We start from the raw sequence: 12,900 nt of genomic DNA, 5'->3' as shown, positions 1-12,900 counted from the left end.
TTCTTCACCTAGATTTTTGGCCTTCACCTTGGTAGTATTCTTTTATTTTTTTGTGCTAGAGGTTCTACTTTTGAAGATTTTTTTGTTATTCATTGAGTTTTAAGATGCTACAAGTAATATTGTATCATTACACCCTACCACTTCTAACTTTTTCTTCATTTTTTATCATCATTAAAAACTATAGAGTGTCAACTCTAATAATCACAGCATGCCCTATTTTTCAAAGTTTTGAATATAATTGAGAATAAAATTAAAAACTTTTTGTTTGTTCTTAATAAGATTAAATAATTCTTCATAATATTACCTCTAGTTTGTAATTGTATGATATGAAATGTAACATATTTTGATAAAGACTTAAAAAAGGGGAATCGTCAAAATTTATCTTTTTTTAAAAATTATCAAAAAAAAACAATTTTAAAACAGAAGACGCCTGATTACTGAACATAAACAAAAGCTCTAAAAACAAAGCATTAAGGATTCAAAATAATTACACGTAAATGGGATTGACAAATTTAAACTAACAAAGAGAAGAAAGAGGTTATGTTATTTTCTTGTTATTATTTAAACCTTAGAACTAGCATTTTTTTTGCAATTGAAATGTTATGGTATAAACTCAATAAGTATTTAAATCGTTATCCTGCGAGAACCTTGTATTCTACGAAATCTGACACTATATTTGCACTGTCTTCTGGTAAATATTACACTGTATGTTACAAAAAACTTTTATAAAGCATTATCTAGAATTGAATTGTGGCAAAAACTTCTAAAGAATAACAAGGGATTATAAAGACATTGCCATAGTGAGAATAAATTCATATAACTAAAAAAAAATGCCAAAGACTATTTTGCAATTATTAGGATTTTCAACTATTTTTACAATTCATGATACCACATCATCTATTTCATTACATGTTTTCTCGATACTATAAGATCACAGATTTGTTTTGACAGTTGCAAAAGAACTACTTCCCAGTGGGTTCTTGCTACTATTTCAATTCCCTGGTAAAACCTGACACTTTCACCTATTAAATAATTGATAAAAGTTCAAAAGATTGAATTAGTGTAAATCCGAATAGAATGTTGATGCGACTTAAGAAATACTACCCACTTATTAGACAATTGTTATTTGCTACAGCACTAGCATCTGTTGAAGCGTTTTCGACATTTATTTTGGTACATTCTATACCTTAAAATTGTCTGGGAACCAAAAAAGCCACAACATTAGTTTTTCCTGTATTACAATTGACTTCCTAAACATATTTTGTAATGTTATTGCTAGGTTAACCTGATCAAAGTTTTTGTTCACTATGCTTACACAATATAATACTATTTTTGACTTTGATTAAAATTTTTGATTATCATTTATACATAGATCTAGTTCAATGACATTTTTACAGCAATATTCATGATTTTATTTAAATCACTATTGAAATAGGAAAAATGAGTTGATTTAAATAGCTGCAATCCTGTTAATATTGAAAACATCTAGCAAATCACATCTGTGATTTTAAAATTTTCCTCACAGAATTTTTCTTGAAAATATTGTTTTATTTCTTTGTGATCTAACATTAAAACTTATAGGTTATGGAAAATGTGGAGTAGCTGTAATTCGAATATCTGGTTCAACTTCTGGAACAGCTTTTAAGTTAATGACTGGCTTGAATGTATTACCCAAACCTCGAGTAGCAACTTTGAGAAGCATTAAACATCCCATCAGTGGAGAAACAATCGACAAGGGTTTAATTCTGTGGTTTCCAGGTAAATACCCAATCATTAATAATCACTTCATCTGTATGGAAATTTATTCCAGAATAAACAGCTACCATCCCATTGGTCATATTTATATTTAATTGCAATTTGTATGTACTGTTCTTCCAAAATCCTCTTTAAGAATTGTCCATGGTATGTTTGTTCTATGAATACCATTTGTCTTTTTTGTATCTAATGAATTTTCTCTTCATTTCTTTATTATCGTCATAGTTTTTAATAATTTGTATTTTTTATATGCATTATAATCTTTTCACTAAGCAAGAAACTTTAATAAAGTGAATGTTATAATAATTTTGTAGGTCCAAAAAGTTTTACTGGAGAAGATAGCTTAGAATTTCAAGTCCATGGTGGTATAGCTGTAATCAATTCAGTTTTGAAAGCATTAGGAACTATTCGAAATTTAAGATTAGCTGAACCTGGAGAATTTACACGTAGAGCGTTTTTCAATGGTAAATTAGATCTAACTGAAGTAGAAGGCTTAGCAGATTTATTGCAAGCTGAAACTGAAGCCCAAAGAAAACAAGTAAGTATAATAGGAAAAAAAGACCATTCAATATCTAAAAACAGAAATGTCTGATTTTAGTCTTCTGTTTTTGAAAAGTTTGTTGTGAAACTTTTATATAATTTTGATTTCTGGGGCATTGTTCTATCTCAAAATGTTTATGGGCCACTTTCGTGGTATGATATTAGGATAATAATTTTCTGTTAGGGACTCATCCTCAATGTCAGCATTAAATAAATCCAGTGCTATGTACCCGTAATATATTGATACTTTTGTAGTTATCTAATGCTATGCTATCTATGCTAGGCATATGCATACCAATTGTGGAAAAATGTTATAGGAATCTATCTTTTATTATCCAATTTTGCCCTCTATAAAATTATTGTGATATTTTTTAGGCATTTTTACAGTCTCAAGGGGCTTTAAGCAACCTATACAACAAATGGAAACATATTTTGATTCAATCTGTAGCTCATATAGAAGCTCACATTGATTTTGAAGAAACTGAAACACTAGAGGTTAATATTCTGACTTCTGTAAGGCAAAATATTGAAAGTTTAGCTGAAGACATTGAAAAACATTTATTAGATGGGAGAAAGGGAGAAATTTTGAGGAATGGTGTTAGAACAATCATTCTGGGCGAACCCAATGTGGGAAAGAGCAGTCTTTTGAATTTATTGTGTAAGTTATATAATTCCAATAGTCTTATAGTTGTTACTTATTATCTTTATAAAAGTAACACACAAAAGTCGGTCCGTTCCCAAGGAAAATCGCTCGTGAACAAAGACCAAGAAAAATGGAATAGCACCACACTTTTTTTTCCTTTACTCATGTGGTTATAATGGGAAATACCCTTCACCCTTTAAAAGAAAAAGGATGAATGCTCAGCTTATGAAAGACAGTTATAGCAACATGGTAGCTTGTGTTTCAGACTCTGGTTGGATCAATGAATCAATATTTGTTGATTGGCTCCAGCATTTTAAAGAATTCGCTAAACCATCGGCTGACATTCCCGTTTTGTTACTTCTAGACAACCACGAGAGCCATATTAGTCTGAAAGCTTACGAGTTTTGTCTGTCGTAAAAATTTTATCCATGTTTTGACATTGCCTCCACATACATCGCATAGAATGTAGCCATTAGACTTGACCTTTTATGGATCACTAAAAACAGCATACAACAGAGAATATGAAACCTATATGGTTAACCATCATGGAGCAAAAATTACAGCATTTGATATTGTTGGTCTTTATACAAAAGCTTTTAACTGATGCTCGTCTATTGATAAAGCTATAAATGGCTTCAAGAGTGCTGGAATTTTCCCAGTTGATCAAGATAAATTCAAGGGCACTTTCGAAAGTTTCGGTGATATAATTACACCAGAAACTCTATGTGATACCAGCCTTGTGGGTCCTGATCATAACAGCCAAAGAGAGTTTCATAGCGAATCTCAAATTAGTGATGCAGCTAATTACAGCACTCCTAGTGAAGTAAGATCTCAACAAGAGTCTCAAGAATCTAGAAGAAATTAGTCAAGAAAATAAAACTACATCTAATAAGCTAAAAAAGTTAAAACCTTCTACTGGAAAAGAATCAAAGGGTGAATAATTTTGAAATGAACGAAATGTTGATGTTGTTTTGCATTTATTGTCAGGAAAAGTACAGTGATCCACCCGCCAAAGACTGGATTATGTGTTCAAAGTGTAACAAGTGGGCTCATGAGAACTGCACTACATGAAGTTCTTCTAAAGGCTTTACTTGTGATTTTTGTTTATGATGTGGACCTAGTCCGTAAATACTTCATCATACTGTCCGTAATTAACCCAGGGTCAGTCCGAATTTACCCCGAGCGCTACGGGTAATTACGGACAGACAAGGTTTTGTTTTTGATAAAAATATTCTATTTGTTGATTGATCTCGTTTAATAAATATAATTATTTTTGTAGATGTATAAGTAAAGATTAATAATTAATAAAGACAGACTGATTATTACTGATGGTACAAATGTAGTGCGTTATTTCCCATCCTCCCCTATTTCTACCACCTTGAGATTTAATCACAACCAATTATTTCGATATTGTCATCTGCTTATGACATAGAAGAGAGATGAGATTTGGAAATCATCTAGAACGGAGTTTCCACTATCTTAAAACTTTCACGTTGTGACTTTTCAAGTTCCACGTCTATATTGACCTGTTTATATTGTCGAGAAGCACTGGAGCACTGTCAGTCGCGTTATTTAATAGATATACTTCTTAAATAGTATTGTGGAAGTTGTATATCTTGAAGACGATACAAGAACAAAAATTTTGTTTCAGGTCAACGTCCAGCGGCTATTGTAACTCCTATTGAAGGTACCACTCGAGATGTTTTGGAAGTAACCTTAAACATAGGAGGATACCCATTGGTATTGGCAGATACTGCTGGATTGAGAGCAAATACTTTAGACCTTGTCGAAAAAGAAGGTATAAATAGAGCTTTACAACTTTATGAAAAATCGGATTTTGTAATCTTAGTTTTGGACGCGAAAAAGTATAGCGAATGGAAGGAGAAAGCCGCTGATGGAAATTTTAATAGATATATTATAGATAATGTACATAAATTAAAGTTGAAAAAACTAATAGAACCAAGATATGTTGACAATAATGTAGACTTTGTTTTCAATAAACCTTGTTTAATAGTATTAAATAAGTCTGATCTTTGGACGGAAAATAATATTGCCAACAATGAAAACTGTATAAAAATATCGTGCATTACTGAAAATGGAATTGATGAGTTGATAGAAGCCGTTACACACAAATTGAAAGAATTGTAAGTATCACAATAACATAAGTAATAATAAAACAAATTAACTGAAATTTTTTGACCTCATTAATTTTGTAATTAATTATCACTGATTCTCAATATTAACCATTATATAGAAGAACAAGGAGGTTGCAACACCTAATTTGCAGTAACTGGAAAATTATCTCTTCGGTTGCATTGACAAAAAAAAAAACGTGAAGATCAGAAATCAAATATTCCTGAAACTATGCTTTCAACAATTTTCTACAAGTCTCATAGTTTATATGATGTTCAGAAATAATCCTTGTTCTAATTTTCCTTTGAAACCCAAACGATCCTTTTACCTAAACTGTATTCATTTATTATCAAACTATTCTTTCTGCAATAAATTACACCGAACGATTACATTTTGACTTTAAAGTTTCTATAATATTATAACTTATAATCAGAGATGCAAAGACGAGTTACCTCATTTTAACAAAAATTTATATACCTAATATGCAAAAAGGATAGAGAAGAAAAAAAATTTCAATGGAAAAAATTAATATGCCGAAAGTATACAAGAGAAAAACGTTGCTAAAACTCTGTATGTATCCAAGAAAAAACACCGCGCAAAATTACAAGTTCTTTATACAACTTTAGACCCAAAGAAACAGGAAAAAACAAAAACCATTGTATAAAAAGGAAACCAAAAAGATACTACCATCCATACATACTTTCCAGATAGAAAACATTCCGAATAACTGGTGTAATGTAGAAGAAATATGGATATCTGCAGAAATTACACATTACCATTGACACCTATTACACAGACACAAGTTATTGATGACCTTCATAAGATAACGCGAAAGCACTTTTAATTTTCTTGATACTAAACAATATATTATGGAAAATTCCTATGATACAATGTCAATGAATTCGTCATTAAAATAATTAGAATAATCTCTCTCATTTAGATATAAGTAATTCTCCATTTAAAGGAACAGTCCTATTAAATTTCGAGATCAATGGAACCAATCAACTAGTGTCGTGTTAACGAGGCATCAATTGTTATTGAAGGTGTTCTCTGCACAAAAAAACCCGTTCAAGTAATTTCTGTTCCAGAAGCCGTACCCATAAAACTCACACCAAACCTTGAAATCAAACTAGAAAACACAAGAAACCCACGGTCAAATCTAACCAATAGAACAATTAGAAAATCTTCCCCAAAATAGTAGTTTCATTAATTATAAACACTCTTTTGGTTTTAGGTGTGGAGAACCATCTTCAGAGCATCCTAGTATGAATCAAATTAGGCATCGTCAACATTTGACTAATTGTTTGAAACATCTGAAGTTATTTCTGGCAAAAAATAATAGTCAAAATCACGATCTCGTACTTATGGCAGAATATTTAAGGAAAGCATTGAGATGTTTGGGAAAATTAGTAGGAAGCGTAACGACGGATGATTTATTAGACGTTATATTCAAAGATTTCTGCATTGGAAAATAAATATATGTATACATTTAATATTTGTTTTATTTGAACGCCCACCGAAAATAATCGATTGTACAAAAGTAAAAAAGTCTTAGACTTTTAAAGGAAGAAGTTGAGGCAAAGCAGCTGAGCGGTATCAATTCAGTGAGGAAAACTAAAGATGGAAATCTGATACTGATAAAAGTAATTAATTGATTAAATTATATTTTGCAAACACGAACAAAAACATGAAATACGCGCGCTCAGTCTCAGAGAGAACTAATGTAGTGAAGTTTGTTCTCAAAAATAGTAACTTTGTTGAATGTCGAATATAAAAATTTTCAGTGTTCTTGGAGGCTTGGTATATAATTTTTCATACAAATTACTAAAACCATCAAGAAAATTATCTTCATAAAACACTGCATTACTCCATAAACTCCGAACTCATGAACTAATTGTCAATACTTATTATTCTTTTTAAACGTTGTATCTCCCTTAAGTTTTTAATTTTCTCAAATTCCCGCCAAAACAATATCCTCCATTTCAACATTTTAAATCACTTACAGACTGGTCCTCGGGTTCAAACAACCAGCATTACAGAGATTACTAGATGTTTACAAGTGTCCAGATATTGATCTTGCTATGCATAATTTTACAATTTTCAAAATAAATTATGGCTTTCTGATTCATTTTCTCTTTCAATAGTTCACATCACATAATTTGTTCATTCCAAATGTTCACTTAATACATATAAAATTGATATATAGTCTAAATAAGTTCAAATTTATTCTAATAATTAAATTTCTACGACCTAAGTTTTACATATGAACTCTTATATTTTTACACATTGAACATAACTTATTTCAAAAAAACTCCTTTCCGATTCTTTATTTTAAAATTATAAAACTAAAATTTACTATCAAAATGGTGACTTTTTATTTAAGTCCATTCAATTCTATGATAATATTTCTATCTAGGAAATATGAATTACTTATTAATTATTGAATATTTTTATTATTTATAGTTATTTCTGTATAATATATGTGGAAATAAAGTAAATGCCTATTATATTGTATAATCAAAGTTAACTAAATAGAATTATTAAAATATAATGTCATGATACATCATATACAAATACATATATATAGGAAAATACGGTTAATGAAAGTCTCAACAAGATATTTAGTTTATATTTAACCAATTCCAAGTAAAAATTATTGCGCAAAAAAAACCAGCAATAGGTTATTTTGATCAAGGTTTTTATCCCCTAAAAACTTATTCTACACAATATCAAAAACAAGTCTTTAAAAATGTTTATTCATTCAAAATAAATCAACAAGTGTCTAGAATCACCTCATTCTTTCATTATTTATTAGTAGTAAAAAACAAAACTCGTACATATACACAAATCCAGCAATCTAGTTTCAAATCGAAAAAGGTGGTTCTAAAATTGGCTGGTAATCAAAATTAAAAAAAAAAAAGAAAAAAATGTTACATATTAAAATTAAATTAGTTTTATTGAATGAAAATGTAGCTGTTTGCATTTAATTTTTCAACAAATACAAAAGATGTAAATTACACCACATCGACGTCGTTTTGCCGGTTGACAGGGCGTCGAGCATTTTGGATAAGCTTTTTATAATTTTTTAAACTGATGGTCCAATATGATAGATAGATTCATGAAACGTTTTAAGCGGGGGGTTTCCAAAGGGCAAATGTGACTTCTTTTTAATATCGACCCCGCTGTCGTACAACCGACCTTTATTATTTATCGAGTGCAGTATTTGTTTTTACGGCAATTACGACCTGAAACAATAATAAAATTTCAAAACAAGTTCTGTGAACTTTCGTTTTAGTAAACAAATTATGTGCAGTGTAAAACAAAAATAAAATAATGTTATTTCGGTTTCTGGGAGGTTTCAAAAAACTATATGAAATAAATCATGCTTAAACGTTAATGTACAAAATTATTTTAACGAAGTTTTCTCAGATATCAAGAAAAGGCGTGTTGGAGCGAAATTTATATAAATGAGTTTTTTGTTACATAATTCACAATATAAAGCACATATTTAATCTGAGATTGAAACTTCAGATTATAAATTTATCAGTAATCGATTATAGAATAAATAAATGAAAATAATCCAAAATAGATTAAAAACAATGTTCCCAATCATTAGTAAACATAAAACAATTAGAAATGTATAAATGTTCGTGGAATAATTGGAAATTAATGTGTGTCTCTTTTGACACCCAAATTCAGATGGATGCTGAAATCAGGTAACACAGAGACCAATTCAATAATATAAACTATTTATTTTCCAGTATCTAACAAATATATTTCCACAGTACACATACTTAATTCATGATTAGAGTTTTTGTTTTCAAAATATTGACTTTTATTAATTTTCTCAAAAACCTATACCTAAAACAACAAAGCAAATAGATCACAATTATTACAGCAAGTATTTGGGTCGACCAATATATAACACAGAGAATTAATTATCCTCTCTAAAGTAGTATAAAATAACAACTCTAGCAAGGGTAGATTCCAATCCCATAACAATGGTAAGAACGGGCTCTGCAAAGGGTAACTGCAATTCGAATAAGGACAAAAAAAGTTACTTTCTACAATCCTCAAACTGTGATTGCAATTTTGTAACAAGGGTAACCATAATCTGGCGAGTATCCCACGTTAAATTAAATTTTAGCATATGCAAAATATTTTTGCCAAACCCCACTAGTTCACCAAATGGCCTATAGCTCACAAGATGTGTTCCATCTATAACTACCCTACAACGCTCACGTAATTTCTAATTTGACCAATGTTGCCTAACTTTAAAAGTATATGAGATATTGAACCATTAGGTTATGTTAATAAATTTCCATTAATTTCAGTTACTAGATATTATATATACGACTACTAGTACATGTTGGTGTTTAATTTTGCCACAACGCCTATACAAAAACTCTGTATAATGTAAAAATAGGTATGAAAGTATAACAATAAAAAAAATTACACAATTGAGAATTGTGGTGTCCTCAATTTTATTTTTTCTTCAAAAAAAAAAATATCTAAATTTGTTACTTGAAATAAATATCAAGTTTATTATAGTTGCTATTCAAATTGTTCAGAATTTTCATTGGTTAGATAATGAATGACATGAGTTTATATAGGGTAGATTAGGTTAGGTCTTATAGTAAAGTTGAATATTGGCTAAATTATGAATATTAAATGTTTATATAATTTAAATTAGGTTTTGTCTTTATACATGAAATATAAAACTGAATTTGTTATAAAAGTTGTTTTTCAAATTTTAAAAGATATGCATAGATTATATGGAGGTTATTTAAATCAATTTTTTTTTATTAATAGACTGATCGTTTTGAGCAATATATAACAAACAGGCGTTTTTATGTTGTCAAATATTTGGCAGATTAAAATCTATTGAATGACTTCCATACAAAACATGAGAGGCAACCCATCTGTATATAATTTGCTATCACTTTTCTGAGAGGTTATCCGATTGGCAATTGACCTCTTAAATTGACCAATGTACTTCTTATCACAACTTAAAACAACGAATTTCATAAACAACATTAGCAAATTTATTGGTTGGTTTTCTATCTTTAATTTTAGTAAATTCCCATTGAAGTGTAATTTTTTTTTTGTAAATTAGCTGCAAATTATATTGTTTACAAACTCCCTTAAAGTTTAAGAGTAACTGATTTTATATATGGTAAGGTTGTATAAATAGGTACAGCACTGTCAGAAATACTACTGTTAGTTAGTCTTATGTCCAAGTCAGTGTCAGATGTTTTATATAGAATTCGTTTCAAAAGATATGAAGGATATGAGTTTTCATAAAAAAGCTTGTTTGGTTTTTTGAGGTTCTTTTTATGAAATATTGTATTAAAAATTTGATGGAATCTTTTTCATCAATTGATCAAATCTTTATCGGTCAGATCGTTATAAGTAATTATATAATATTAAATGATGAAAATTCTCAATTTTCAATTCAAGTAGTTTTGAATATTGTTATACAAATTGTTAAATTATACTTTGATAATAATTTCAGTCCTTTACTTTATCGTTTGATTTGCCACACTCTCACATTTCAAGACGTTGTTGGCAAAGACTTCCACCAATTACAAGTTCATGAAGGGAGTGGATGATATGGGATGAGTTTTCATATTTGAGCTCCTATCTCTCCTTTGGCGATAGTAACAACCCATTGTTGTTTGTTGTTTGATATCAATATCACTAAATATAATTTAAATCATAACTCTATCCAATTAACAACTTAAAAGGTGCTTTGGTATAAAGGCTATGGTCTGAAATAAACTGTTAAACATAGAAAATGAAGGGTAAAAAATGAAATTAAAATAAATTTAAAAAAATAATAAGTCAATACCGATATATACAAAAACTGTTTCTAACAAATATTCAAAATATTTATAGATTATTAACCATTAAATAGAAAGAGTTTTCATTAAACTACACAGAGTTAAATCTTATAAAAATTTTTGTTACCTCTTCTCCACACGATTTGAGTACAGTACATAATATATCCTTGCCAGCGGCATGCTCTGCACGTACTTGAGCTCCAACTTCCCCATCTGGAACCTTAAGATCTTCACGCAATTCTCCATTATCAGACATAAGGGATAAGTAATCGTCATCAGAAATATCTGTTAATTGATAGTCTTCACGTTTGACATGAGGTACATCCATATTATGTGTTGAAGGACAAATATCTTCATATTTTTTTCCTGGATAAATCAAAGTACATGTATTTTGTTAATAATAGAGTCTTCACTTAATTTTATTAAAAACTATAAAGTAGAAAAACTGTTTCCAAATTTTATTAAGCATACTATGATGTTAACCATACATGTTTGTAGAAATATGGATTTGTTGTATGCCTCTCTTGACGCCCAAAATCAAATTAATATTGATATTCAGGTAACACAGAGACAATCAGTGATTTAAGTTTAGACCAAAGTCATAAAATTATTATATACTATTTGTGTTGGACAAAATATTACATTATCTAATATAATCTAATATGTATGGTATGCCATAGGTCAGCAGATACCTTAATTGTATTTTTACAAACAAAATTGATAAGAAAAAAAAAACAAAAATACTGAACATTCATGACTAACCCAAAGAAATGTTTCATACTTGTTTGTTATATATAGTATCAAATTCGTAAGTATTATTCATATAGTAATATATATAATATACTTTACTAATTTTGTCCATATTCGAGGTACGGCTATTAAATAACGAGAATAACAGTGATACAGAAGTGTGCATATCAACAACCAACAGCTGGTAATGTAAAACTAGTTACAAATGTAGCGCCTCTCCCTACTGTAAAGATATCAGTAGAAACGTAGCCTTTATTCACATCAGATTTGTTTTGCCTGATAAATGTTAAGTGTAAAAATAGAGCAACAAATTGTTTTTAAACTTGAGAAAACCACAACTGAAACATAACCATAAGTTTATGGTGATGATCGCGAGTACGTGTTTTTGAATGATTTAAGCATGTTCAATGTATAAAATAGTTGACATATTAGATGATGATTCAACATTACAATTCCATATTCTTAATGAACTTGGTGAAGGAATAAGGATCCAGACTATAGAATGACAACTCAAATTTATGTCAAAATTCATATTGAAAGGAGCCGTTAAAGCTATGAAAGAGAAATAACCACAAGTTAGAGCATTTTAGAAATAAAGGAAGTACACCAATTGAAATAAGAATGTATTAAATCAAATTAAAATATTTCTCAGCATCAGTCATAAAAATATAAAATTACAATTTTGTAAAATGTATCTACACTTTTTGAAGTTACAATATATCAACATAACAAAAGAAATATATATATATATATATATATATATATATATATATATATATATATATATATCTGATATAATTTTTGTAAACTTATCTCCATGTAATACAAATATTTTAATCCAAAAAAGAAATAATACATTGGATTATTTTACATGAATCTTTTTTTATACAAAAATTAAAATGACTTACCGGAAAAGATATCAATACCAACCAAGTGAACTTTAGCATGTCCATGTTTTCCTGTTTTAGAAGTGGACATTTCTACAATCTTACATGGTCTAGATTTTAACATGACAAAACCGTTTTTACGCAATGCTGAGCATTGCATAGGATAGGTAGCAGATGCTCCGGAATCTCCAGTTTCAAAATGTGAATCATCTAAATTATCTGCCATTGTTTATACAGTTGTTTCTACCTTGTAAGCTGCAATAATAATACCAAAACATAAAGAATATAAATAAAAAGTATATTAAAATTATTACTTGTGAAAACGTTAACTTTGTATTTGGAATTGTAA

General features: G+C 29.2%; 2 protein-coding genes and 1 non-coding gene across 5 annotated transcripts in view; 1 reads left to right on the top strand and 2 right to left on the bottom strand.

Moving 5' to 3' along the window:
* The first annotated feature begins 525 nt into the window (after positions 1 to 525).
* Positions 526 to 6,654, top strand: LOC130442774 (tRNA modification GTPase GTPBP3, mitochondrial). The gene is made up of 6 exons (XM_056777125.1): positions 526 to 691; positions 1,582 to 1,758; positions 2,070 to 2,293; positions 2,671 to 2,953; positions 4,590 to 5,082; positions 6,306 to 6,654. The coding sequence occupies exons 1-6, from the start codon at positions 541 to 543 to the stop codon at positions 6,544 to 6,546; spliced, it is 1,569 nt and encodes a 522-aa protein (XP_056633103.1). The 5' UTR covers positions 526 to 540; the 3' UTR covers positions 6,547 to 6,654.
* Positions 6,655 to 7,685: 1,031 nt separating this feature from the next.
* Positions 7,686 to 12,900, bottom strand: part of LOC130442780 (eukaryotic translation initiation factor 5A) — a 209,715-nt gene continuing 204,500 nt past the window's right edge. For 2 of the 3 annotated variants that reach the window (XM_056777132.1, XM_056777133.1), the window contains exons 2-4: positions 12,573 to 12,806; positions 11,042 to 11,280; positions 7,686 to 8,316 (exon numbers count right to left, since the gene is read on the bottom strand). In XM_056777132.1, coding sequence (XP_056633110.1) covers positions 8,275 to 8,316; positions 11,042 to 11,280; positions 12,573 to 12,777 — 486 coding nt within the window. In that variant the 5' untranslated portion in view covers positions 12,778 to 12,806 and the 3' untranslated portion in view covers positions 7,686 to 8,274. The remainder of the gene's footprint in view (positions 8,317 to 11,041; positions 11,281 to 12,572; positions 12,807 to 12,900) is intronic. The other variant, XM_056777134.1, reaches the window with a different exon arrangement.
* Positions 8,669 to 8,801, bottom strand: LOC130443629 (small nucleolar RNA SNORA13). The gene has a single exon (XR_008909869.1). It is a non-coding gene; the product is annotated as a small nucleolar RNA SNORA13 (small nucleolar RNA).

This window comes from Diorhabda sublineata, chromosome 4, assembly GCF_026230105.1.
Source record: "Diorhabda sublineata isolate icDioSubl1.1 chromosome 4, icDioSubl1.1, whole genome shotgun sequence".
In the NCBI taxonomy this organism is placed as follows: Eukaryota; Metazoa; Arthropoda; class Insecta; order Coleoptera; family Chrysomelidae; genus Diorhabda; species Diorhabda sublineata.
The sequence above is the reverse complement of the archived record's forward strand: the minus strand, read 5'-3'. Positions and strand labels throughout refer to the sequence as shown.

Excerpts from the sequence above, each read along its gene's own strand:
- LOC130442774 (XM_056777125.1), top strand. The coding sequence starts at position 541 with ATGTTATTTTCTTGTTATTATTTAAACCTTAGAACTAGCATTTTTTTT. Across the intron at positions 2,294-2,670 it reads CTGAAGCCCAAAGAAAACAA|GCATTTTTACAGTCTCAAGG; the intron begins GTAAGTATAATA and ends GATATTTTTTAG. Across the intron at positions 5,083-6,305 it reads ACACACAAATTGAAAGAATT|GTGTGGAGAACCATCTTCAG; the intron begins GTAAGTATCACA and ends TTTTGGTTTTAG.